Source organism: Podarcis raffonei, chromosome 17 (genome assembly GCF_027172205.1).
Source record: "Podarcis raffonei isolate rPodRaf1 chromosome 17, rPodRaf1.pri, whole genome shotgun sequence".
NCBI classification, from domain to species: domain Eukaryota; kingdom Metazoa; phylum Chordata; class Lepidosauria; order Squamata; family Lacertidae; genus Podarcis; species Podarcis raffonei.
The window spans coordinates 33,614,747-33,641,995 of record NC_070618.1 but is presented as its reverse complement, the minus strand read 5'-3'; the positions used below and the strand labels follow the sequence as shown (position 1 = coordinate 33,641,995).

General features: G+C 45.9%; 1 protein-coding gene across 1 annotated transcript in view; it reads right to left on the bottom strand.

Moving 5' to 3' along the window:
• C3 (complement C3) overlaps positions 1-27,249 on the bottom strand; it is a 132,922-nt gene that overhangs the window by 8,262 nt on the left and 97,411 nt on the right. Inside the window, exons 18-37 of the mRNA XM_053371503.1 lie at positions 26,920-27,120; positions 26,192-26,303; positions 23,635-23,720; positions 23,350-23,489; positions 21,887-22,099; positions 20,336-20,402; positions 18,939-19,025; positions 18,305-18,508; positions 17,019-17,094; positions 15,086-15,248; positions 14,497-14,592; positions 12,185-12,335; positions 10,745-10,908; positions 9,333-9,491; positions 8,991-9,141; positions 7,368-7,422; positions 5,442-5,529; positions 3,812-3,901; positions 2,774-2,879; positions 1,626-1,715 (exon numbers count right to left, since the gene is read on the bottom strand). Of these exons, the coding sequence (XP_053227478.1) occupies positions 1,626-1,715; positions 2,774-2,879; positions 3,812-3,901; positions 5,442-5,529; positions 7,368-7,422; positions 8,991-9,141; positions 9,333-9,491; positions 10,745-10,908; positions 12,185-12,335; positions 14,497-14,592; positions 15,086-15,248; positions 17,019-17,094; positions 18,305-18,508; positions 18,939-19,025; positions 20,336-20,402; positions 21,887-22,099; positions 23,350-23,489; positions 23,635-23,720; positions 26,192-26,303; positions 26,920-27,120 (2,499 nt within the window). The remainder of the gene's footprint in view (positions 1-1,625; positions 1,716-2,773; positions 2,880-3,811; positions 3,902-5,441; positions 5,530-7,367; positions 7,423-8,990; positions 9,142-9,332; positions 9,492-10,744; positions 10,909-12,184; positions 12,336-14,496; positions 14,593-15,085; positions 15,249-17,018; positions 17,095-18,304; positions 18,509-18,938; positions 19,026-20,335; positions 20,403-21,886; positions 22,100-23,349; positions 23,490-23,634; positions 23,721-26,191; positions 26,304-26,919; positions 27,121-27,249) is intronic.

Genomic DNA, 27,249 nt, shown 5'->3' with positions numbered 1-27,249 from the left:
GCCAGATTTATGTAAAAGCTAAACAAGCTATAGCTTAGGGCCAAAAAATTAAAGGAAAAAAGAACTGGATGTACATTTCCAAAATATAAGATAAAAAACAAATAAAACAAAACCTACATACAGCAACTGTGTTTTGTGTTGTGTTGGCTCCTGCGATGTAAGTAATGGGCCCCCAATCATTTTAAGTTAGAGCTTAATAATTATTTCACTATTAATATACTTCTTCTTAATTGTATTTCAGCTCAACAATTGCTTTGATAAAATACATACTTTGTTATTTGCAAATGGCTTTAGATACCTATTAGATCCATAAATTACCGTATAGCATATATTCAACACAAAAAACAGCGACAATTTGTTGTTGACAAAGGACAGCTGGACATATAAAGGGCCCCATTACCTTCAGTAGCTTAGGGCCTCATCAAACCTATATCCGGCCCTGAGTCCAAACCAAAACCCCACCTCACCCACCTCTCCCTGCAGTGGCAGACTTCGGGCTCCCAAATTTCAGCGAAGCCCTGTGCAGCACTAAAATCTGGAACCCCCTGCTTGCTGTACCCCATACTATAGCATTGTTTTGGCGCCCCCTGCAGTGCAGCGGACGGTGCAACCACAATGGTCACATCACCACCTCTGCTCACCCAAATATCCCTTCATGGCTCGTCCCACCCTCTCCTCTCGTAGCTTGCCCCAAACTGCCCCCTCCTTCCACAGCCCTGTCCAAGCGTCTCCCTCATCCTTCACAGCTCATCCTACCTTTTAAAGGTGGGCATGCGCTTCTGAGAGCGGTTTTCTGAAACACCAGCCCTCCCCCATCAAACCTTGCCGCAGTCGCGTTTTACAGGCCGCGGCAGGTGTTTCTCGCCTGAGTCACCAGCCACCCATGCTTCCCACTCGCCTGACTGCCATCATACTGGAGTTGGAGCAGCTGCCTGTTATCATCCACTCAAACTGCACCCTGATGACAGCCCTACAATTTTATGTATATATATAACTGTGAGGCTAGTGACGTCTTTGCCTGTTAAAAAGAATTTTCAGCTTTGAAAAATCCCTCTTTTACATTTATCAAACGAAAGTTTAAAATGGAACTGTTTGACACCTTCTTGCCACTGAAATGAAATTGTTGGGAGGGTTGTCATATTTCAGGAGATGGTATGTAGAGACTTGAAGTTAATTATAACTTCAAGTAAAAAAGAATATATTCAATATTATTGTGGCATTTGACTGTATTTTAGATTTTTTTGTGTGCATTACCTGTTAGTATTATAAATATACTATACACTGAAATATATATTTGGTACATGTAAAAGAAAGGAACCCGCCACTCCCTCGAGCTGAAAAATTTGCTTTTTCTTCAGATAATATAAAGTGCTAGAGCTCAAACCAAGTCCAAACCCATCAGTAGTGATTTTGCCAAACCTTGTAAAGACCAGGTTTTTTTAATAGCAACCCCATCCCTCGCTATGCCATCTTAGATCATGGATACACCCTAGATTAATTCCTGTAATTCAGAAACCACAAATGTCTACAGGACCTTTGTTTCCATGCTGACCCAACCTCCCTGCATCCCCAGAGCTGTGTTTGGGTGACTGGAAGCCCCATCTCTGCTTCGCCCCCTGCCTTACCTTCTGCACACCGGCAAACATCGCCATGGCATATCTTATCGAGGAGGCCACTCCCTTTGGAGGGATGGTAGAACTTGGTGCATTGCTCATCTGAAAGGAGGAATGAAAAGAGAGGTCCTTACTTCCACACTGACACGCCTGTGTGGCTCACCGATTTAATTCCCTAGTGGGGGGGTTGATTCCAAAAGATAAGCCTTAGGAAATGCACAGAGCAGGAGAGGGTGACCCGTTTCTCCCAAGCGGAATATTCGTGGCACATCACTCTGACTTAACGCAGGGAAACCCATGAAGAAGGTTTCTTTAAACGGTCACTTGGAAAGGCGAGAGTAGTACCCCAGCATTCCCTTCAAGTTCTGTACTCTATTCTTCAAGTAACGGCCTGAGGCTGGAAGTGTATTTTGCTGCACAAATTGACCTATGCACAAATGGCCAGGCTCCTCAGTACAGACAGTGCTGCCACGAAGGGCCCCTGAGTTCCTGTGCTTAAGCATGGCTAGGGAACCGTAGATATAATTCAGAAGTGACATGAAAAATGTGGTTTATTGTTCTTTCTGACAATTGCATTACAAGGGAGACTGTGGGCAAATATTTTCAGCAGATGTCGATCTGAGTTTGGTGGAGTGCTCAGGTACCATTTTAGCTAATGGGGCCACCCGCTACTGCCGCACCGCCACCGTGCAATTTCTGTTCTCATCCTGAGGTAAAATTCTTAACCCGAGATACTACTTCCGGGTTAGCAGAGTCTGTAACCCGAAGTGTTTGTAACCCGAGGTACCACTGTATCTGGCTGCTTAGAGCAGGGATGTCTTAGGGCTTAGTTGCTGAGCTAAGTGCTGCTTGTGGGTCTCTGCTCTCGTCATTACCATTTGATGTTTTTATGTGATATATTGCTCAGTTCTGCATTCATAAAATGGGGCCAAAAAGACTTTCGGAAAAGTTATGTGCATGCTATTTGCTCAATACACCTATTTAGCTGGGTCCAAGGGGAGAGGTGTATGTAATGTTAAGAGAATCCAGCTTGTATTTTATGTCCTCAAGTTCACCACAGCCCAAAGTCCAAGTTTTACACAAAGCTGTAGAGATCAGGCCCTAAGATACACAACTGAGGGGAGCTTTCAACTTATGCTTGCCATTATGGTTGCCATTACCTAGATTATAATAGCTGTACACCTTGACAGATCCAGGCTGAATGAGACCAGCTTCAAAATACTTGTAAGCTTTAAATTGAAAACATTCATCCTCTTCATGAGAAACCTAGGATGGGAAGAGAAAATAAAGAACAAGTCTTTGCGTGCCAGTCTTCCACTAGAGAAGAAAATCCATACAAGCTCCATACGTTCATGATTCCTAAACCCGAAGACTGTGCACCTAAACTGAACCTGAAAGTGCTCCTATAATTTTAAGAGTTGTGTGTAGAAAAGAAAAAAACTACCAACTGTAGCTTCCTCCTACACTACACAGTTCAAAGATTGAATTTCACTATGTGGCTTTTCCTAAGTCCTAGGTAAAGGTAAAGGGACCCCTGACCGTTAGGTCCAGTCGTGGACGACTCTGGGGTTGCGGCGCTCATCTCGCTTTACTGGCCGAGGGAGCCAGCATACAGCTTCTGGGTCATGTGGCCAGCATGACTAAGCTGCTTCTGGCGAACCAGAGAAGCACATGGAAACACCGTTTACCTTCCCGCCGGAGCGGTACCTATTTATCTACTTGCACTTTGATGTGCTTTTGAACTGCTAGGTTGGCAGGAGCTGGGACCGAGCAACGGGAGCTTACCCCATCGCGCGGATTCAAACCGCCGACCTTCTGATCGGCAAGCCCTAGGCTCTGTGGTTTAGACCACAGTGCCACCCGCGTCTAAGTCCTAAGCTATTTTTAAAAGATACACAATGACTGGGAAGACCTGTGTTTAAGGCTTGCCTGAACCAGGAAGCATTCCGAAGCAAATAATTTACCTCATGATTCAAAATACAGAATGATAACACCTTCTCAAATTACATGGGGACTAGTGTGTATGCCCATGAAGATAAAATGCTTCTTATGCCAGCTCAAGAAAATAATAAAAAAATCCTGTAAAATGTATACACATAACCCACCCTCTAATTCACAGATGCACACCAGTGCTAGTCTAGCTACGGTTACATTTAGCTATGCCAGTTATTCCCAGAACCTCTCCAGCAAGTATTTACCTTGTCCAGATAGATGATGAGGTTCCCTTTTTCAGACATGGCGCCGTTGATGTCAAACTTGGAGATGTATCTGTCGACTCCCTCAGAAAGCTGAACACAGAATGAGAACAATTGACATCATTGGCACCAAGGGTTGGAGTTAACCCAAGAATGCAACCCCCCAGGGGTAGAGCATTTCATCTAGAGGAAATTTGGAGGTGCCAGGCTCAATATACCGTACTTTTCTGTCTATTAGACGCCCCCATATATAAGACTCCCCCGTATTTTAGGGGACTCAATTTTAATAAAATGAGGGGAGATGGCCCAAAGTTGTTGAGCCTCTCCCCCCACGCAGCTGCAGGCGGGAAACACTCCCTAGATCATTTCCCGTGCGCAACAGCATTGAGGGAAGTTGCACTCCAGCCAGCCAGCCAGCAGGTTGGTTGGAGGGCACCTTCCCCCATGCTGCTGCCTTTTGGAAACGATCCAGGGAGTGCTTCCCATGCAGTGGCATCGGGGGAAGCTGCACACCGCCAGCCAGCGCCCCAGATCGCTCCCCGCACACAGCGGCATCTCCCCCCCATGCCACTATCCGTGTATTGGACGACCCGTTTTTTGACATTCTTGTGTCAATTAATCCAGAATGCGGCAGCTAGACTGGTGACTGGGAGTGGCCGCCGGGACCACATAACACCGGTTCTGAGAGATCTGCATTGGCTCCCAGTACGTTTCCGAGCACGATTCAAAGTGTTGGTGCTGACCTTTAAAGCCCTAAACGGCCTCGGTCCTGTATACCTGAAGGAGCGTCTCCACCCCCATCGTTCAGCCCGGACACTGAGATCCAGCGCCGAGGGCCTTCTGGCGGTTCCCTCATTGTGAGAAGTGAGGCTACAGGGAACCAGACAGAGGGCCTTCTCGGTAGTGGCGCCCGCCCTGTGGAACGCCCTCCCATCAGATGTCAAAGAGATAAATAATTACCTGACATTCAGAAGACATCTTAAGGCAGCCCTGTTCAGGGAAGTTTTTAATATGTAACGCTGTACTGTTTTTAACACTGATTGGGAGCCGCCCAGAGTGGCTGGGGAAACTCAGCCAGATGGGCGGGGTATAAATAATAAATTATTATTATTATTATAATAAACCTCATCCAGTACACGGAAAAATATGGTATGTATCTGAGGAATTTCAAGAGAGGTAGGATGGATTTTCATAAGCTTAGAGAAATTTCTTAGGGAAATTCCACAGAACCCTCAGTCATTTCTCCCAAGGCAGGAGGAATGTTGACATTTCTGCATGGAACAGACTCCCAGGAGAGGTGGTGGACTCTCCTTCCTTGGAGGTTTTTAAGTAGAGATTGGATGGCCACCTGTCATGGATGCTCTAGCTGAGATTCCTGCATTGCAGGGGGTTGGACTAGATGACCCTTGTGTCCCCTCCAACTCTATGATTCTATGATCCTCTGTTGCACCCAGTCTAGTAAGCTGCTGTCTCATAGCAGGAGAACTGGTGGCACATTTATGACAAACCCTAATCCATTCTCCCTGTAGATCTAATTACAAGTTTTTTTGCTGACCGCAGTGAATTTTCTAGTGCCATATTCTCAAAGAACAACTGAAGCAGTCATCTCCAGCGCCAAGGAAAGCTCACTTACCCTCTTAAGATCTCCAGTGTCAGGTGAAAAGCCAGTAAGCATGGAGACATCAATGATTGACATTGCAGCAGCAGCCTTTCCAAGATACCTAGAATGAGGGACAGGGAAAATGACGCCAGAATGGATTTCATTAACAATAGCATTAACATCAGAATTAACAATAACAATTTAAAACAATACGTCAACCAGCATGCTAAAGTCAATTGCAATCGCAGAACAGGCAGCAGAAGTCCACTTCAGGCATCGCTGTCCACTTCATCGGGACAAAAAGGTGTGCCTCTTCCTCCCATCTAAATGAAAATAATGCAAAGGCAAGATGTGCCTCGCAAGGCCATTCTATATGTGAACCTCACTCCACCAAGCAGGCTTTCTCTGCAGATCTTAACAAACAGGCAGGCTGGTGTAGGAGGAGGTGTTCTTTCCGTTATTTGGGGCAAAAGTCATTGAACACTTTGTGTTTGTGCTCTTTTTTTCCTTTAAAAAAATTTGGACAGCTTCAGAGCCGTCTTTCCCATTGGTGTTAGTGGTTCGTTGCACCAGGGTGCCCTAGCGAGTGAGGGAGCTGCACAGCTTTGCCGGCAGCCTCCCCTTTCCCTGCACACCTGCCAGCTGCGCCCCGCCAACTATATGCCTGGCAGGCATGCAGCTTCCTTTCCAAGCCTCCGCAGGAGGAGAGCGATTCCCGCAGAGGCTTAGCCTCTGCACCTGCTGAAGACAGCCCTGTTCCTGGTCGTTGTCCTCATCTTGCTTCCTTGTGAAAGGCAGCGCGCAGCCTTCCCAGGCTGCCTTATCCAGCGCCCCGGCGCCAGAGAGCATGTCTGCCAGCACATTTTCCTGCTTGGTCGCTGCCACCACGCTGAGGATCTGGGCAGTGGGGGAGGCAGAGGACATTTTCTGCCGCCTCCTCCCTTGTTTTGGAGTTGTCGGGGAGGGGGGCGCCGGAGGGATCTTTGCACCACAGTGCCAGATATGCTTAAGACGGCCCTGGACAGCTTGCTTGATGCACAGTGGATATGTAGGTGTGCAATACAAACGGCAAAACCACAACTGAGCAACCTACCGTGGCTTAAAATCTCGATTGTTTAGCTATTTCAATAGACTCTCTGGTGTTCAAAATTGGAACCATTCCTTTATCTTGTGTTCCTTTTGCAGGCTGAGGGCTTATCCATGCTTTCCTTTTGCCCCACACTTTCCAGGCACAGGCCAACGCTTCAAAGCTCCGTGTCCAAGTGTTCCCTGGAGCTTTGTGGTTTTGCTCCAATTCAGTGGTAAAAGTGGGTTTTCGCGGGGAAATCTCCGGGGGGGGGGGGAGAGCACTTGGATATGAAGCTATAAAGTTCAAGCCATGCCTGAAAAGCATGAAGGAAAGGTAACTGCAGATAAGCCCAGAGAGTATGGTGCAGTCAGTAAAGTAAAGGTAAAGTAAACCATTACCATTAGGTCCAGTCGTGACCAACTCTAGGGTTGCGGCGCTCATCTCGCTTTATTGGCCGAGGGAGCCAGCGTACAGCTTCCAGGTCATGTGGCCAGCATGACTAAGCCGTTTCTGGCGAACCAGAGCAGTGCACGAAAACGCCGTTTACCTTCCCGCCGGAGCGGTACCTATTTATCTACTTGCACTTTGATGTGCTTTCGAACTGCTAGGTTGTCAGGAGCAGGGACCGAGCACAGGAGCTCACCCCATCGCGGGGATTTGAACCGCCGACCTTCTGATCGGCAAGTCCTAGGCTCTGTGGTTTAGACCACAGCGCCACCCATGTCCCATGGTGCAGTCAACCACCCTACAAATCCAAATCCAAATATCTTAAACTCCTGAAACCAGAGAAGCCTTTGGTTGTTAAGCAACAATTTCTGCTTCTCCCAGTTGTTGCTTTGAATGTTCAGTGATGGTGACCCACGTCTATCTTGAAAGCCCCAAATGCTCACCTGGTGCAGATGTTGATCTTGACTGCTCCTTTGGCTCCCTTTTCCTGCCCGTTAACTTGTAATTGGGGGGGGGGGGAAGCACAAAAAATTAGTCACTTTGTGGAAATTCCTTGCTGTGTGACTCAAAAAAGAGTAGCACAGGCTTGATTGTCCAACTAAGATCCATACTGGCCATTGCTGGCCTATCCAACTAATAGGCCCCTTCCCAGAGAAGGTTGTGGCCATGACTGGAGATGTGTGGCTCTCCAGATGTTGTTGGGCCACAACCCTTCATCCCTGACCACTTGCCATGCTGCCTACGGCTGATGAGACTTGGAGTCCAACAACTTCTCTGGTCTAAGCTTGCTTCCAGTATCACAACTGGACTGGGGTCAGGGAAAAGGAGTTGGGGCAAATGAGTGCAATGAGGGGAGGGGAAGGAGGGGGTCCAGGCAGCTTCCTTTACCCACATGTCCCTACTTATTTTAACACCAGACCCACCCATCCCAGACACACAATTAGACAAACATTTGCTGCTGTCACATCTAGCTTGGCCCTTGCAATTGCTGTTCAATTTGGACATTTTAACATCTGAAGTCTGCAGTGCTCTCTTCCCTGGAGGTGCTTTGTGATGTTATTTATAGCATGTGGCCACATAAGGAAGGGAGTGGGATCTGGAGGACTTGTTCAAAGTTCATTTTCTGGGATCATTACAGTGAGTGGTATTGAGCAAGCCAAATAGTGTCAGTTCAGACTGGCAGATTATACAGGGCACACTACGATTCATCACTGTCTGAATTCTTTTTTTGTTTGTTTTGTTCTACCTAATATTTTTAAAAGATACAACTATTTATAGGATTGTTCGTGGGTAAATCTTGCACTATCCCTCCGTCTGGCATTGTCTCGCCTTCCTTTTCCAAGCCCTTTTGCCTTTTTCTTCTCTCTGTACCCTGACCTAGTTTTCAAATGGGGTTTGTTGTTGTTTTTTTGCACCCTTCTACCCATATTCACCTGGTTAATTTTATACGAATTTCTTTAAGCAGTAGATAAACAAGCAAGACCACTCTTTGTACAGGTACACCTGGAGTACCGTGCCCAGTTCAGGGTCCCGTAGTTTAAGAAGGATATTGACAAGCTAGAATGTGTGCAGAGAAGGGCGAACAAGATGATCAGGGGTCTGGAAACGATGCCTTATGAGGAATGGTTGAAGGAGCTGGGTATGTTTAGCCTGAAGAAAAGAAGACTGAGGGATGATCTGATAGCCATCTTCAAGTATCTGAAGTGCGGCCACATGGAAGACGAAGCAAGCTTGTTTTCTCCTCCTCCAGAGGGTTTCAAATTACAATAAAGGGAATTCTAAAAATTGCGAAAAACTTTCTGATGGTGATAGCCGTTTGACAGCATAATGCACTACTTCAGAATGGACTACCTCAGATTCTCCTGCATTTGAGGTTTCTAAAGAGAAGTTGGTATCTGTCACAGATTCTTTAGCTTTGATTCCTGCATTGCTGAATGACCCTTGTTGTATCTTCCAACTCTACAATTCTATTATTCTACTGATTTCAGAAAACAACCCCCTAACCCAGCAGTCTTCTGGGAAGCACATGTAGTTCTAGAAAATCTAAACCCACCGCTCAAACTTACACAGTGGGACATCTTCAACAGAAACTCGCAAAGAAAAATTCTTGCACTGCTCTGCCTCCTCCCGTATCTTTGCATTATATACCGTCACAACAGTCATAGTTGCTTTTCCTGTGCCGGTTGCTTTCACAATGAAATCTTGATTGAGCTTGGTCTAAAGAAACAAATAGGGTTAGTATGCTTTTGGATTGTGTTCTCTACTGACTGATGTCATTGTACTGATTATTGTTACTGTTGTTTTTCCCCCTGTTGTAGCATGGCTTGAACTAGAGGTGGGATACAAATAAATAAACATTTAATGTGTATGTGTCTTAGGAGACAATGGAAGTAAAAACAATGCTGTACCTCTGTTGACCGGGTAACGAGGGCACTCGCATAGTCAATCCTGACAATAAATGGATTTTGACGTTCTGGCAGTTTAATAGAAACATCCAAGTTCAGGTCCTTATGGGTAGGGATGTCGATCTCATACTGGGCAAGAGCTTGGAATACCATGATGGTTGCCTGAAATGGGAGGAAGAAGATGGGAGTTCAGCTTGTGGTGCCCACCTAGACATAGAGGAAATGACAGTTTGCTAATGGAGGTTACCAGGAAACTGGAGCACACTCAGGGACAAATCTGTCAATTTTGGTCTCTCTCAAGTTTCTCAATTCACCAAACTTAAATTCACTTCTTCACATTTCCACAACAATTTATAAGTTGGTGAAAATTTCTCCTAACTGACATTTTGTGTGTGTTCTGAAACATTTTTACAAATAGGTTATCCTAATATAGTGTGCTTTTGTGTATTATTTTTAGTAATATATGCATTCCTGTTCACTTTCCCCTAATATATGAATTTCTGTACACAGGGTAGAATTCAATGAAGCTCTAAGTGACTACACAGAACCATTTGTACTGGCATAATGGGACTCCCCCTCACCTGTTCCCCCTATACCTGTTCTGTGAATTCCCCGAATCCTCTAGAAAAGCCCCACTGCACAAACAAACCTTGTTACACACATGCAGCATCTTAGATGAATCCAGGCCATATTGTTTGGCTGGAGAACCAAAATTAATAGGCATGTCTAATTTAGGGCTCCTCCACACTTTCTTATGTCCTTGTTCCTAGAAAGCATGGGCCTGAGCAATCTTTTCCTTGCCCCAGTCCTTTCCCAGGGAAAAAAATGCTCTTTAGTGCTAAATCAGAGCAAATAGGCAGGGAATTGTTTTGTATTATGCAGGTAAAGGTAAAAAGGTAAAGGACCGCTGGACGGTTAAGTCCACTCAAAGGCGACTTTGGGGTATGGTGCTCATCTCGCTTTCAGGCGTTTGTCCACAGACAGCTTTCCAGGTTGTGTGGCCAGCATGACTAAACAGCTTCTGGCACAAAAGGGCACCTTGACAAGTGCCAGAGTGCACAGAAATGCTGTTTACCTTCCCGCCGCAGTGGTACCTATTTATCTACTCACATTGCTAGGTTGCCAGGAGCTGGGACAGAGCAATGGGAGCTCACCCTGTTGTGTGGATTCGAACTGCTGACCTTCTGATCAGCAAGCCCAAGAGGGTCAGTGGTTTAGACCACAGCTCCATCCGCATCCCTTTTATTCTGCAGGTAAAGCATTCTATCATAAGAGCCTCCACCAGCAAACTAAAGTGGTATAGCCTAGACCTGGCTGAGCACTAAGAACTAGGTGCAAATACAGGCTACAGTTCAGTTTTTAAGCAGTCCAACTGCTGTTGGCAGCAGCAGAAGGAGAATAAAGCAAACAATCACCTGGGTTTGTCCGTATGTCCCCCCATAATACTTCTGCTCTGTCAGCCACTTGACTATGGGACCAACACCATCAAATTTTCCCATTTTCAGCAAGGCCAGCAGAGCATAGGATGTGCCTTCGATGTTGTAGGTGCGAGCATTATATTCCTCCCAGCGATTCTTACCTAAATACCAGCAATGAAACAGATCCTCATTAAACAAATCCCGGTGGGCGGATGAGCTCAGTGTCCAAAGGATCCACCCAATTCCCACCAGTTTCCATTCAGAGATTATCAATGTACTGCATAATACATTATAAATTCAAAACTGCCTGTCAGTAGCCTGCAAGCATCCTCCCTCCCCCAGCCATTGGGCCAAGCTGCTGTGATGCTATGGTATAAAAGGTAAAGGTACCCCTGACCATTAGGTCCAGTCGTGACCGACTCTGGGGTTGTGCGCTCATCTCACTCTATAGGCTGAGGGAGCTGGCATTTGTCTGCAGACAGCTTCCGGGTCATGTGGCCAGCATGACAAAGCCGCTTCTGGCGAACCAGAGCAGCGCACGGAAACGCCGTTTACCTTCCCGCCGGAGCAGTACCTATTTATCTACTTGCACTTTGACGTGCTTTTGAACTGCTAGGTGGGCAGGAGCAGGGACCGAGCAACGGACGCTCACCCCGTCGCGGGGATTCGAACTGCTGACCTTCTGATCGGCAAGTCCTAGGCTCTGTGGTTTAACACACAGCGCCACCTGCGTCCCATGATGCTATGGTATGTTTATGAACAAATTTACAACAGCTATGGAAGCGCAGAATTTTGAAAACCAGTGCAATAAACAAAATACCTGTTTGTAATAGAATGATAGAATTGGAAGGGATCCCAAGTGTCATCTAGACCACCCCCCTTGTTTCAAGGAAGAAGCCAGCAACCATGAAAAGACAGCCCTGAGGCTCATCCACACAGGCACAAGCACCCACAACCACACAGCATTTCATCCACTCTTTTTCAGGCTTCACACACTGATTCCATAAACTTAGAGTCTGGGACTCAAACATCGCTTCTGCTCCTCGACGGCTCATGCATCCCCTTCCAACAAGTAAAGCAAATGCAAAAAGTCCCTTTCCCCTCCACTGTTGTATTTGGCTTCATTTGGCACCCACAACCACCACAGGGCCCTTTCCTTCTCCTGCAGACACAACCTTTCCATTTCTCCCCAACAGCAGAAGGAACAAGGCGGCCAGGAGGGAGAGGGAAGGGTGCATGGAGTCAGGATATACTCCCTTGGTACTCTGGAAAGCATTCCCAGTTCCCACAGGGCAGCCGCTCACAGGCTGCTTTTGGCCTGGCTGCTACCACTGTCCTCCTTCCTAGAAGTCTTCCAAGCTGCTCCTTACATGAGCAGCTCATCTTCAAAACCTGACCATGTTTTTTCTTGCATTGAGTGTGCTGCCGCCAACGTACCTGTTGATGCTTCCATGAGTACCTTGTCATCATTAAGCCTTCCTGCCAGGGCTAAAGCATAAGCCGTGAGGGCCACAGTGTAAGGTCTTTGCAATGTCCCATATTGCTTTAATAAATACTCAGAAGCTTTGGTGATGCTGCTCTCTAGAATCTGGATGAAGAGAAGACAAGAGAAGTAGATATGTTGGGAGTGTTTGGGGGAGCAAACACACTGTTATGCGCTCCTGCGCTTCTGAGCAGTGAGAAGTTCCAGGGGAAGCACTACTGAGATCAGTCTCCTTTGGTTTAAAAATATATAAGCAATATACAAGCAAAGCATAATGGGAACAAACGGGCACTCCTACGGCAGGCAGCAGATCCTCAGAGACCATCTTATGCAGCTATCTCAGCCATAATCTTCCTCGTTTATAGATTAATACCCCAACTTTCCAATTTCAAAACCTATAGAAATGCCCAAGACAAATTCCATAAGCAAAAGCCAATTAAGTCACATTTCACCAGATGTAAAACAAACAAACATCTGCAGGTATCGTAATTGTATGGAGCTCTGGGCTTGAAGAAAGGTGAGGCCAAAATGCCCTCTCCTCTCTCACAACCCCATTTGTGGCTGGTGAAATATGCGGCGGCTCACGGAGGAGAGAGGAGTGGAGCTTCAACTGCCTCCCAGAGACAGTGTCGGCCCCAGGCAAAGGAGGGGGAGGGGATTAATTCCTGCTGCAAAAGTGGTCATCAATGGAGATAACCATTCTTATCTGGAATGATGCTAAATTCTGAAGGGAAAAGAGGAGTTCCATCACCAAAACTAAACAGAAAACCATGTTGCCACCCATCAGTTAGAAACACACATACAAACTGAACCTTTTTGGCAATTTTCACCACCACCATCGGCAAGCAGCAGCCTGTGTCACTGTCACTGCAGTTTACCTGGATGGAGTTCAGGTAGGGAGGTGACAGGATCTGGGCTGCCACCAGCTCACTGGTGGAAGCACAGGATTAGCTCAAGTGGCATGCCTGAGCAACCTCAACCTCACTGCTGCCCTGCCTAAACCCATCCAGCTAAACTGCAGTGATACTGGAGTTGGAAAGATGGTTCTACCTCACCATAAAGGTAAAGGTAAAGGTAAAGGAACCCCTGACCATTAGGTCTGGTCATGGCCTACTGTGGGGTTGCGGCGCTCATCTCGCTTTATTGGCCGAGGGAACCGGCGTACAGCTTCCGGGTCATGTGGCCAGCATGACTAAGCCGCTTCTGGCGAACCAGAGCAGCGCACAGAAACGCCGTTTACCTTCCCGCCAGAGCGGTACCTATTTATCTACTTGCACTTTGACATGCTTTCGAACTGCTAGGTTGGCAGGAGCAGGAACCGAGCAACGGGAGCTCACCCCGTCGCGGAGATTCGAACCACCGCCAACCTTCTGACCGGCAAGACCTAGGCTCTGTGGTTTAACCCACTGTGCCACCTCACCATATTGGCTGCTTATTGACCACTAGATCACTGCAAGTGGTCTCCAATTTCTGCTCTCCTTTCAGCTCCCCATCCCCTAAACTGTGAGCTAGCGCTACATGGGGGGAAAGAGCGATTATGCAACTCACTAAAAGGCACCCAAAGCCTTACTGAAATGAAGGCATGATGCAGCACAGGCGTGCTAGGTGAGTCGCTCCCTTGGGTCCCAAAGGCTTTTAAGGTTGTGCTTCTGCTTATGACTAGGTTAACAGGGAGGAAGTAGCAAAAAGGGGACAATGTGAGAAAGAACTGAGAATGTGATTATGTTGTAAAAGAGTATTTGGAAATGATATATAATAAATTGGGGGAAAATGTTTTAAAGTACCTTTCCAAAAAACCCAGAGTCCTTTGTGTTGGGATAATTCAGATGGAAATGTCCATGTGTCAAAAAAGACTATGCATGCTACTACTGTGGCCCATGTTTTGTTAGTGCAAAAATGAAAACAAGCAAGGTCCCAACTAAAGAAGAATGGCAACTTAAACTGATGGAATACACGCAGCTTGCAGATTTAATTTATAGATTAAGAGAACAAGAAGAATGTACGTTTAAAGAAGATTGGAAAATGCTTATTAAATATATGGGTGAAAATTGTGTTGGTTTAAAAACGCTGGTAGCATTAAGATAAATTCAACAGTGTAAATCAGCTTTAATGGATGTAGCAATGGATTACCAAATGGTTTAGTTCATGTGAAATATGCAGGGATGTATGGTATGCAAAATGAACCACGGAAAGAGAAGAAGGGAAGTCACTGATTTTCAAGGTGACCATATCTTACAATGTCTCTTGCCACTTCAAGGATACTTACATTGACTTGATCCTTGCAGATGTCTTTGGACTCCAGCAATGCAATCAGGACAAAAGCAGTTAATGATGCATCTGGTTCAGCGCCCTTATAACCTCCCTGGAAGGAAGCAAAGGGGGGGGGGGCAAGAACAATTGAATGTGTTTGGTTCACACAAACAGATCTCCCACCAAAAACATAGCTCAGAAATACAGGCAGTTGGGGGTGGTGTGGAGGCAGGGGAAGCAAGCCTGAACATACCAGAAATTTGACCACCTTAGAAAATTAAGAACCCAAAGTATTTTAAAAGATGTCTTCCCCTTTTGCAGATTGCATATCCCCAGGAAGCTATTTGCCTTTGTGGTTTGCACAACGATAGCACTGCAGAAAAGTAACACAGCAGCAGTGGTAGGTAGGGGTGTATTTCACCACCATGTCCTCTTTGTGAACCCCTCTATATAAAGAAGCTGGCCTGCAGGAAACTGTCATTGGACAAAAGGCTTGAGGGACCACCTGCCTGCAAGACAGTCTATCAACTGATTCTTCTGAATTAGGAACCAGAAAATACATGGATTTATTATCAGAAAGGACAAGCAGCAGAAAGAAAGCGTACCACCATCTCTCCATGGATCACAGGGGCGTCTTCATGAAAAATTCCATCTGGTTTCTGCCTCTCCAGAATTAGCCACTTCACACCTCCACAGACCACCTCATTGTTAATAGTGTTTACTATTTTGGAAGCCAGGGCAAAGACCTTTACAACGTACGCTGTTAGCCTGCAAAGAATAAGATGCCTCAGCTCAACCATCTGAACGTGAACAGCATAGAGCCTTTTAGCACTGTAAAGAATAGCAAATGCATTGTGGCACAAGCTTTTGTGAATTAGAGTCTACTTTGTCAGATGCAGGATGTCCTATCCTGCAGTGTAGGTTTAAATACACATGGTATGGGGGGGTGGGCATAGCTCTGCATCATCAACACCACCACCACCACCATCATCATCATCCTGATACAGCACCCCTGTTCTCCTAATGACCACTCCCTATGGCTTCATATATATGTTAAATGTAACATTCATAGAATCATAGCATTGTGGTGTTGGAAAGGGATCCGAAGGATCATCTAGTTTCCTGCAGTGCAGGAATCCCAGCTACTAACTGCATATAGAAGTTAAAGATAGTGACCGGCCCTAGAGTGTTGCAAAAATTTCTGAGATAATGTACATGAAATGCTTTTAATACTAAAAAATGCTACATAAATGCTAAGTATTGCCATCCTCAAGTCCAAAAAGGTGTCATGTTTAGATCACATTGTCAATAAATGATCAGCTCTGATTGCCCTCCAGCTCATGACTGCCCTTAAAAAAGAGAAAGAAAAAGTATTTCAGTGGAGAGGGGTGAGTTTAATTGGGATGCTATCAGACCCTTCTAAAAGAAAAAATGGATTTTTAAAACTCCTGAGTAATTTGTGAGGTATTCCACAATGTTTTTTTGCTCCTTTCTACTGTATTTTTATCTGTTGGTTTCTGTTGGCCCATTTCCACAAATTTCTAGTGATTTGCTTTTTTAAGGATGTCTACATTAATATTTGTATATATTTGGGTGAGAACTTTGCCTAGCATGTGCTTTTTGCAAGCCATTTCCCCTGGATAGAACGCATCTTTGTAAATAGTAAAGGTAAAGATAAAGGGACCCCTGACCATTAGGTCCAGTCGTGGCCGACTCTGGGGTTGCAGCGCTCATCTTGCTTTATTAGCCGAGGGAGCCAGCGTACAGCTTCCAGGTCATGTGGCCAGCATGACTAAGCCACTCCTGGCGAACCAGAGCAGTGCACAGAAATACCGTTTACCTTCCCGGCGGAGTGGTACCTATTTATCTACTTGCACTTTGATGTGCTTTCGAACTGCTAGGTTAGCAGGAGCTGGGACCGAGCAACGGGAGCTCACCTCGTTGCGGGGATTCGAACTGCCGACCTTCTGATCGGCAAGCCCTAGGCTCTGTGGTTTAACCCACAGCACCACTCGCATCCCTTTTGTAAGTAGTACCCTAACCCAATTCATCGTTACATGCACTTTTCATCAAGGTTCTTTTTTACTCATTCCTTGGTTGGGGAACAATAGCAAAACTTGGAAAAGCATGAAGAGCTTTTGTTTCAACGCATACTGGAATGGGAAGTGAAAATTTGGTAGGTTCACATTAAAATTCAAACTGGACAAATATGTCCCCTACCTCTAGCATTGGGGCAGAGCTTTGGAACTCTGAGTAGCTGGAAATATGGATGCTGTATTAGGTATTTTTGCCTGAAATATCTGATTGTTCCAATGGTAGGGAGCAGCGAGACAAAAAAATGGCACAGTTGGGGGAAAGGGAATTGGCATTTTGGACAAAGCATGCCAAAAGGAGTGAAGAGAAGGAAAAGGTGAAGAGTTAGCTAGTGGGAGCAAGAGAATGAAAATATTAGATGTTCAATAGTATGCAAGGGGGAAAAGCTGTTGCAAAGCCCACTTGTGATCTGAAAGTATACAGCCATAAGAGTACTGCCCTTACCAAGTGCTAGCCTTGCGGTCTTTAAAAGCAGCATAGGAGTGGTCTGCTTTCTTGTACACCATCTGCTGGGTGTAACCTAGAAACAGAGGAGGAGAAACAGAACTCTGTAATGCTGCTCCAGCTGCTTAGAGGGGTCAACAAACTTTTTCAGCAGGGGGCCGGTCCACTGCCCCTCAGACCTTGTGGGGGGCCAGACTATACTTTGGGGAAAAATATATGAACGAATTCCTATGTCCCACAAATAACCCAGAGATGCATTTTAAATAAAAGGACACATTCTACTCATGTAAAAACATGCTCATTCCCAGACTGTCTGCGGGCCGGATTTAGAAGGCGATTGGGCCAGATCCGGCCCCCGGGCCTTAGGTTGCCTACTCATGGTTAGACCTGTTGTGTCCAAACTTTTTTCAAAGAGAGCCAAATTTGATGAAGTGAAGGGCAGACCAAAGGGCCCACCAAAGTTGTTGACCTTTTTTTTTTTAGGATTGCAGTTGTTGAGCTTTTTCATGATTTTACCCCCAAACTTGTTGAGATTTTTTTAGGACTGAAGTTGTTGAGGTTTTTACCCCAGGACATAAACTGCCACAGGGGCTGGATTAAACTGACTGGCGGGCCGGATTAGGCCCCCGAAATGGACTTTGGACATGCCTGGCTTAGACGAATGTATCCAGACAGGCAACTGGCACTCACCCTGCACAGAAATAAACTTTGCTCCATCCCCCTTTTACAGTGGTACCTCAGATTAAGAACTTAATTCGTTCTGGAGGTCCATTCTTAACCTGAAACTGTTCTTAACCTGAGGTTCCACTTTAGCTAATGGTGCCTCCCACTGCTGCCGTGCCGCTGCTGCACGATTTCTGTTCTTATCCTGAAGCAAAGTTCTTAACCCGAGGTACTATTTCAGGGTTAGCGGAGTCTGTAACCTGAAGCGTCTGTATCCTGAAGTGTCTGTAACCCGAGGTACCACTGTATTTAATTGCTGCACTGCCTCATCTGCTCTTCCTTTCCATATGCCTTTTTCCTTGTGTCCTTTTCAGCTTTCCCTTCTGGTCTCTTTGTAGCTTTGCAGAGCACCAGTTGAGGAACAGGGTTGCTTTGCCCCATCAAGATCTTAACACAGAGCAGAACAGGCACCGCCACTATGAGGCATAGGCAGTTCTGTGGGACTCTTGATCTAGGAGGATTCTGAACTCAGTGTTTCTATGGATGAACAACTCAAGAAGCCATGGACAGACCTTTGCAAGAGCCAGAGGAGGAACAGCTCTGGAGACACCCGATTGTCTTACCTTGCATGATCTGATTGACTGCAACAGAGCGGCGATCCACCCCAAGCTTCTCCCACTGTCCTGTGGTGTCGAGGTAGTGGGTGGCTATAACCGATGGCGTCATGGTGATCATGTTCTGCTCCCCACAGCCAGAGGGCGTTACAATGAGGTGGTTCAGTTTGGTCCCATCAATTGAGTCTTCAATAATCTGAGCCACAGGGTCTCCTGGCCACAAAAAGAACAGCAGCAGCAAATATGTGAACCCAAGCATGCAGAAAGCCAGTAGGGACCTTGTAGGGGTTGCAATCTTAGCCTAGCTGGATCCCAAGCACAGACAGCTCTTGACACCTCTTGCCTCCTCCTTCCAGCTAGTTTTCTTCTCTCTCACCCTTCTCCCTTTGCACCAGGAGCTTGGTACAGTTAGCTTTCAGGACGAATTCAAGGGTTATTCCCTTGAAAGCCTTTCAACTTTTGTCCACCTGCCACACTCACTGAGATCAGCAGAGGAGGCCCTGCCTGCTGTATGGATCAATTCAGGCACCGAGGGAATTCCTCATGCCGGTGGGCTGCTGGCAAAGGTGGAGCAGGGAGGGGTTGTGATCATTCTCAGTTCTACAAGCCTAGTCTTCTGCATGGTAAAATAACTGGTTCTTGCCTTGGAGAGTAATTTTGGTCTCAGGCTCTGTGCCGGGAACGATATCACCTAAATCTTTGGCTGGGACCTTTTGTTCCTGGACTCCATCTAAAGAAAGGGAGGAAAAGGAGAAAAATTACGAGACAGAAACATTACAGTCATAGCTCTTGTTATGTTCGGTTCAGGTTAAGTCTTTTCAGGTTGTGTCCTGTGGCGACCCGGAAGTAACGGAACGGGTTACTTCCAGGTTTCGCCGCTCATGCATGCGCAGACGCTCAGAATGATGTCACACACATGCGCAGATGCGGCGAATCGTGACCTGCAGACACGCATGTTGCGTTCTGCTCATGTTGTGAACGGGGCTCTGGAATGGATCCCGTTCGCAACCAGAGGTACCACTGTAGTTGCTTTTGCAGTGGGGAGCCTATTGCATATGTGGAGGCTACCCATGTGATCAGGAATCCTCACCTTCCCGTGTTCCCTCTTATTTTTTCCAAGAATTAGATTGATTGATTGATCTGTTTGTGCATGTGCCGTTATTAACACTCAATGGTTCTACGGAGATTGACCCCCTCAAAGAGCATTCCTTCACCTACAGGAATATGTGATCAGCTACTGTAACCCCTAGGTTGCTATGACAGGATTCAAGCTTTTTCATTAACAAACAGCAGATATAAGGAATTTTTGGATCTAGAGTCAATTCTGTTTTCTTGTTTTAATAAATTTGGCAATTGCCCATCACAGTAATACTTATTTTGGTCACACAGAAATAAGTCCCAGGGTGTTCAGTGTGGCTTGTATGCTCTTTGGAAAAGTTACTAGTTTTGGTTAAAGGGACCCCTGACCATTAGGTCCAGTCGTGACCGACTCTGGGGTTGCGGCGCTCATCTCGCTTTATTGGCCAAGGGAGCCGGCGTACAGCTTCCGGTCATGTGGCCAGCATGACTAAGCCGCTTCTGGCCAACCAGAGCAGAAAACGCCGTTCACCTTCCCGCCAGAGCAGTACCTATTTATCTACTTGCACTTTGACATGCTTTTGAACTGCTAGGTTGGCATGAACTAGTTTTGGTTAAGCTATTACAAATATAAGTAGTCTAACTGAAAAGGAACATTATTTTTTTACTTTCATTTTAAAAGTAGTTAGACTACTTGTCTAACTATGTATAAATATTTAAGTTTTTAAAATACATTGGCACTAACTTGAAACTTTAAGAGTTGGGTTAAAATTAAAGTTAAAAAAAATGTTTAGAAATGTTAATGAATAAAGATTTATTTAAAAAGGGGGAAACAAGGGAGGAAGCAGCAGCAGAAAAATGTACAATTTAAGGTAAGTCTAGGATTGAATTGGGTTCCAGTCAATCCAGTTTTCCAAGGATGAAGAAAGAGAAGGAAAAGGGAAGCTGAAGAATGAGTGTTACCACTGTTACCTTGTTTAGCAGGATCCAGCTCAATGACAGTCACAAGTTTTCTCTGCATCCCTTCAGGCTGGGGAAAGAAGAAAGAACAGAACAAGTCTCACTGCAAATATTACTTAACATGGCATCAAAGAGCAATTCAAAAAGGCAGCAGGACAGGGCAAACATATGCATCAGATCTAGCTTCTGTTGCAAATGCAGTATGACTCAGTCACATGTTTGTGCCTGAATATAACACAGGAATAGTTTCAGGTCATCCCCATAAATCCCCAGTAGCTAAGGCACTGTAGCAATCCTGGGTTGGGGTCAATAGTCCCTCATCCATAGGCAGCACCAACCTGTCCTTAATGGTGCTTTGCCACCACAGCTGGATAGTCACAGATTCCATTCCGTCAACTCTTAGGTCAGCCCTGATGCCCACCTGTGTCCTAGCAAGCTGACAGAGCCCACCAAGAGAAGGGAGAAGTCTTTTCAGACCCTGAGGTACTTGTGAAAAGCATCCTCCTCTACAGCAGTAATCTAAATTTGGGAAATCCAAATGGCATGCCGTGCAAAACACCCACCAATTAACAGTGCATTCAGTGCAGCAGAATTTCATCCTGAACAAACCCCACAGAAAGTCATGGGATCTGCATTGTTTTGCAAACATTTCCCCACCCCTAGCTATTCAAGTGGAGGTTGCAGTTATCATTAAATACCCTGAACAGCTAAAGTTGATCCCATTTATTTTCTTAATTAAGTTTATATACCACCCCAAAGGCTCAGAGCAAGTAAAAACCTAGGTATGCACAGTGTCCAAGTACAGTGCACACATTCTGGGCTTAGCCAGGTCTCAAAACGTGCCTTGTAGTTTGCCTGTTCCTGTGCTTTTAGGGTATGAACCATACTGAGTGCTATTCTTCTAGAAAAAGAGGTGCCGGAACTCGCCATGACCACCTCCCTTGTTCTCTTAAAATGGCAGTGGTGCCCACCTGAGAGAACTGTGTTCCGGTGAGTTATGGATGTTAAAAAAGCCCTACATACAATGTTTACACCATCGTTCTGCCCAGACACTGAGGTCCAGCGCTGAGGGCCTTCTGGGGGTTCCCTCATTTTGAGAAGCCAAGTTACAGAGAACCAGGCAGAGGGCCTTCTCGGTAGTGGCACCCGCCCTATGGAACGCCCTCCCACCAGATGTCAAAGAGAAAAATAACTACCAAACTTTTAGAAGACATCAGAAGGCAGCCCTGTTTCTGGTGAACCAGAGCAGCACACGGAAACACCATTTACCTTCCCGCCGGAGCAGTACCTATTTATCTACTTGCACTTTGACGTGCTTTCGAACTGCTAGGTTGGCAGGAGTATGTTTCCCCAATTATTTTCACATGTTTAAAGCCATTATTTCCCATCCTACTGCCTCCCTAAGGTGGCTCAGTCCACAGGCCCATCTAGTCTCAGTAGCCAAACAGATGCATATGAAAGTGTGCAAGGAGGACATCAACACAACAGCACTCTCCCCACTTGTGATTCTCAGCAGCTGGTATTCAGCTCTTTTTCTCTGGACATATTACATACCACAACTTTCAGCTTCTTCTTCACACCATCAGACACAAATTGTCCCCTGACAGCTGCTTTGACCTCGATGTCATGCAGTCCCAGATGCAGCGGAACAACCACAAATGGCACCGCCCTGGAGGACTGGCCTTTAACAGTGACCTGATGTCGGTATCTTTCCTTGGCAGTGGAGGCGCTGCAGAAGGCTGGGTTGTGTATCAGCTCCACCCGCACCTGAGGAGAAAGAGAAAGGGCGGTGATCCATTACTAGGTCCATTGCCAAGGCAGTGTTCCCTCTTGGATCGGTTCTGTGTCTCCTTTGCTTTCCCCTTAGTGAACCACATTGTTTTCATTATAGGTTCTTTTGTTGCACCATGAATCACCACGTTTGTAAAAGGTAAAGGACCCCTGGGTGGTTAAGTCCCCTGGGTGCTTAAGTCCAGTCAAAGGCAACTATGGGGTTGCGGTGCTCATCTCACTTTCAGGCCAAGGGAGCCAGCGTTTGTCCACAGACAGCTTTCCGGGTCATGTGGCCAGCATGACTAAACCGCTTCTGGCACAAGGAACACCATGACAGAAGCCAGAGCGCACGGAAACACCGTTTACCTTCCCGCTGCAGCGGTGCCTATTTATCTACTCGCACTGGGATGCTTTCGAACTGCTAGTTTGGCAGGATCTGGGACAGAGCAATGAGAGCCCCCGTTATGGGGATTTGAACCGCCAACCTTCTGATCGGCAAGCCCAAGAGGCTCCGTGGTTTAGACCACAGCGCCACCCGCATCTGCTCTACCATGTTTGTACCACCGCTTCACAGTTGGTGCTCCAAACACACTCGCCACCAAACTGAATGCTGGATCAGTAAGTGAGTCGGTCCTCCGGGGTCTTGCCAGGAGCGCTGCCTGATGTACAGACACAGCACATAAGTGTGATTTTGCATAAGCGCTCATCTTACTTTTTGCATTTTTAACCTTCTTTAGGGATTGGCAGGAGGTGGGATAGTGTATGTACTATTAACATCCTCACCACTGGTGGAGGAAGAATGGGCTTTTCCACATTTTGTGCTTAAAGCTAGCAAGATCATTTGCTTCAGTTCATATTCTATAGGATCTTAACTGAATTCCTCAAATGCTTGGGGGAATAAAGTAAAAAAAGGAGAAGTTACAGAACAGGCTCTGATTGGAAATGAATCAGTGTGACTGCCCTGAAATCTTTGCAGGCACAAACAGTACTTTTTAACATATGATTGCCGTGATAGCATCATGAGCACAAATCATGAATGCACAATAAAAAAGAACATTTAGATGGGGCACTACCACAAATATCAGTAGTAGTACAAACTTACCTATTGGAGTATATCTAAGCCACTTTTCATTAAGAACCCAACAGTATAAAAATAAACACACAATACACCACAAAACAAACTGCACAAAACAAAACATAAAATCATCACTATCAAATAACCCTGTTGAAAGGTAATCACTTACTACGATATCTTCATGCCTATAGTTGTAGAGAACAGCTCGGATCTCCACCTGTTCATTCCTCACTACTGAATAAGGTAGCCGTAGATCTATGAAGAAGTCCTTCATGACAGTTATCTCGTAAGGGTCAGCCACGCAGATCCCTGCAAGGAGAGCCAATGGGAAAGGAAGGAGGTTGAGAATCAAAAGAAGCTGAACAACACCTACCTAAGGTGTTTACTGAGGTGGACATAGCCTGCTTTCATCTCCCCAGCCCCTGCCTTCCACCTGCTGTCGAGAATTCCTCACCTTTTGTGTTTGAAACGCTCACAGCCACCACCTCCCAAGTCGTGATGGAATCCTTCAGGAAAAGAGACACTGTCTTGGATGAGACCCTTGATTCAGAGAGAAAGGTGCCATGTTATATTTGTGTGTAGCTGAAGACTAAGATGGAACAAGAACACAGGAAGCTGCCTGGGCAGGGGCACACACCACGTTGTGGGACAGGGGGCGACTGCGTCCTTCTCAGGTGCCCTCCAGCTGGAAGGGACATGGTGGCTCAGGTGCCCTGTGATCCCAGGGGCTTTTAACCAGCAAGTAGAAGCTAGGGATGGGCAAATCGACCAGTTTCAGTATCTCTCAGTTGCCCACATTTCCACACCATCCTTTATTGTTGTTGCTTTTAAGTCACCAGATAATTTATTACGGTCAAAGACCAGCTCGCATAACACAATAAAAACAGCATTCATATACAGTCAGAGCAGATTGCAGCAATAGCTCATGAGTTAAAATTCAGATATATACATACACCCGTACAACTGAGATTTGGGCTACCATAAAATTTGACCCTGCGGCACCCCAAAGGGCGACTTCAGCATTTCCCTAGTAAGCTATTTTATTCTAGAGGATGATCTGTGCCTACAAATCTGGGCGCAGAATCTGGCTACCAGCCAGGTGGTCTTGTGATCTTTGCCTAAGAGGAGAGAATTAAGTTTAGACTTGTCTGAAAGATCAGCAAGCCTCTTCAGCAAAGGATCAATAGTGTCTCTACGAATCTCAACATAAAAAGGACATCTAAAAATATATATGTTCGGGACTTCCTATCTCCCCGAATGGGCAGGCGTAAAGTCACTGTGCGTACGGGACTCTTCTATAGGAGCCTTCCAGAACCGGTGAGGGCAAGGCCGAGCCTCTAGCAAGAGTGAAAGCCCTTCTTGCGTTTCTGGATGAGAGGAAATAGAGATATGTTGCTGGAGTGGCTACGTATTTCCCGTTTTCTATGATTTTATAATCGGGGACCCTTGTACAGTCCTGCTGTTAAGTCGCCATAAAAACTCATCAGTATTTTAATGCAAACTTCTCCTAATATACACATTTTTGCAACCATTTTTCCCTCATAAAGGGATTTTTATGCATACTTCATCTAGCATGTGCATCGTGTACACATTACTTGTTTAGAGAACCGCAAGCACAATTTGGAGAAGTGTGAATCGCTAAGGAAGGCTGTTCTTTGCTTTCCATATTGTTTCAGGAAGTGTGAATTAGGGAGAGTTGTCATATACCTGGGAATTCCCAGACATGTCCTCTGGGGGGGGGGTCCTACATTCCCATTTGGGGGGAATTTTAAAGGAAATGTCCTGGTTTCAATTTCTTGCGTGTGGTTTTGGTGTGGTTCTTTTTGTGTCTGGATTATTACCTCTTGAAATATGGCAGGTAGGTTTTAATTTGAAACTGAACCAAATTTCTTCCTCACACCTAACTGAAATCCACCCTTTCCGAAGCTTGGTGTTCAAATTAGCAGGCAAGAGCTCAGGTGCAATACTTTCGGCAACTTCCCTTCCCTTTCACGTAGTCAGGGAGGAGGATCTTTCCTTTTCATTCCATTTCTAGGATGAGGAACCTGGAAGCAGAGCCAACTCTGGGGACAAGACTGAGTTCCCATCCATGCTTGCATTGTGTGAGACAGGCAAATTTGCCTCAAAAGCAGAGCAATTAAGTTTTGCATCATCCTTGCTTTTGCTCTTTGATAAACTGAAAGCTAAATTTACATGATGCGTTTACATAAGCTTTATCCCATCTTAGCCCTTATGTTGTTGTTTAGTCGTTTAGTCGTGTCCGACTCTTCGTGACCCCATGGACCAGAGCACGCCAGGCACTCCTGTCTTCCACTACCACCCACAGTTTGGTCAAACTAATGCTGGTAGCTTCGAGAACACTATCCAGTCATCTCGTCCTCTGTCGTCCCCTTCTCCTTGTGCCCTCCATCTTTCCCAAAATCAGGGTCTTTTCTAGGGAGTCTTCTCTTCTCATGAGGTGGCCAAAGTATTGGAGTCTCAGCTTCAGGATCTGTCCTTCCAGTAAGCACTCAGGGCTGATTTCCTTCAGAATGGATAGGTTTGATCTTCTTGCAGTCCATGGGACTCTCAAGAGTCTCCTCCAGCACCAGAATTCAAAAGCATCAATTCTTTGGCGATCAGCCTTCTTTATGGTCCAGCTCTCACTTCCATACATCGCTACTGGGAAAACCATAGCTTTAACTATACGGACCTTTGTTGGCAAGGTAATGTCTCTGCTCTTTAAGATGCTGTCTAGGTTCTTAGCCCTTATAGCATTCTCTAAAGGATCCTGGGAATTGTAGATTGGTGAAGGCACTGATGATTATTCCTTTCAAGCTTCCTAGTCTTTGGGAAGAAGGAATTATTTTCAAACTAGATATACAGCACAATCCTGTACATGTCTACCCAGAAGCAATTCCCATTGTGCTAAATGGAATTTACTTCCTGTAAGGGAGTATAGGAATGCTGCCTAAGTCTATAGAGCAGACAGTGTTCTCCAAAGGAGAATGCAGCCATAAAAAACTTTATACCCATGATCGTTAGGAGGTGCAGTCAGTATTTCTGTTTGCCACAACCAGCTCTTTGGGAACTCAGTCCTAGAGACAATCTCTTCATCCGATAAGAACTCCTCGTCAATGTCACCTGGGGAAACAGGAGACACAGATTTATCAATGGTAAAGGGAAAGGGAAAGGGAAGACGCGGGTGGCACTGTGGTCTAAACCACTGAGCCTAGGGCTTGCCGATAAGAAGGTCAGCGGTTCGAATCCCCACGACGGAGTGACTAAACCACTTCTGGTGCAACAGAACACCGTGACAGAAACCAGAGCGTGCGGAAATGCTGTTTACCTTCCTGCTGAAGCCTATTTATCTACTTGCACTGGCATGCTTTTGAACTGCTAGGTTGGCAGGAGCAGGGACAGAGCAACAGGAGCTCACCCCGTTGTGGGGATTTGAACCACTGATCTTCCAATTGGCAAGCCCAAGAGGCTCAGTGGTTTAGCCCACAGTGCCACCCACGTCCCTATGTAACCAAGCTATGACTTGAGCAAGCTATGTCTCTTGAAGAGGTGACAAAAATGGACCCAGAACTTGAATTCTGGTGGGCGCAGGTGGGTCAGCTCAACACTGCCCAGGTCTCAGTACTGCAAGCCAGATTGGCACCCTCGTAGGAAAGGATTTTGCAGCTCGCTAACCAAGTTGTCCATCTCCCCAATATTGTACCCCTGAATTTTTATTATTCACAAAAATTCTACTTGCTTCTTGCCAACTGCAGTTCATCTTCCCGTCTGTTTGCATCCTTTATGGTTCTGATGTAGCGGCAACATTCCAGGAATACATTCTGGCACTCAGTCTGATCCACAACGTATTGTGCCCGCTTCTCACAGCTGTGGCCCATGGGGTTGTCGTGCATTCCATCTTCACAGCACTTTCTTAGCACCCGATCCTGATATTGGCCGGCTGCAACATGCAAACATCATGAAATATCAAAGAATGTCTGTTCCCCACACCAGTGTTGTTCTACTACTCATAACAGGAGCCAGAAGAAAGCTAAAATACAGATAAATGCTATGAATGAGCTCCTAATTA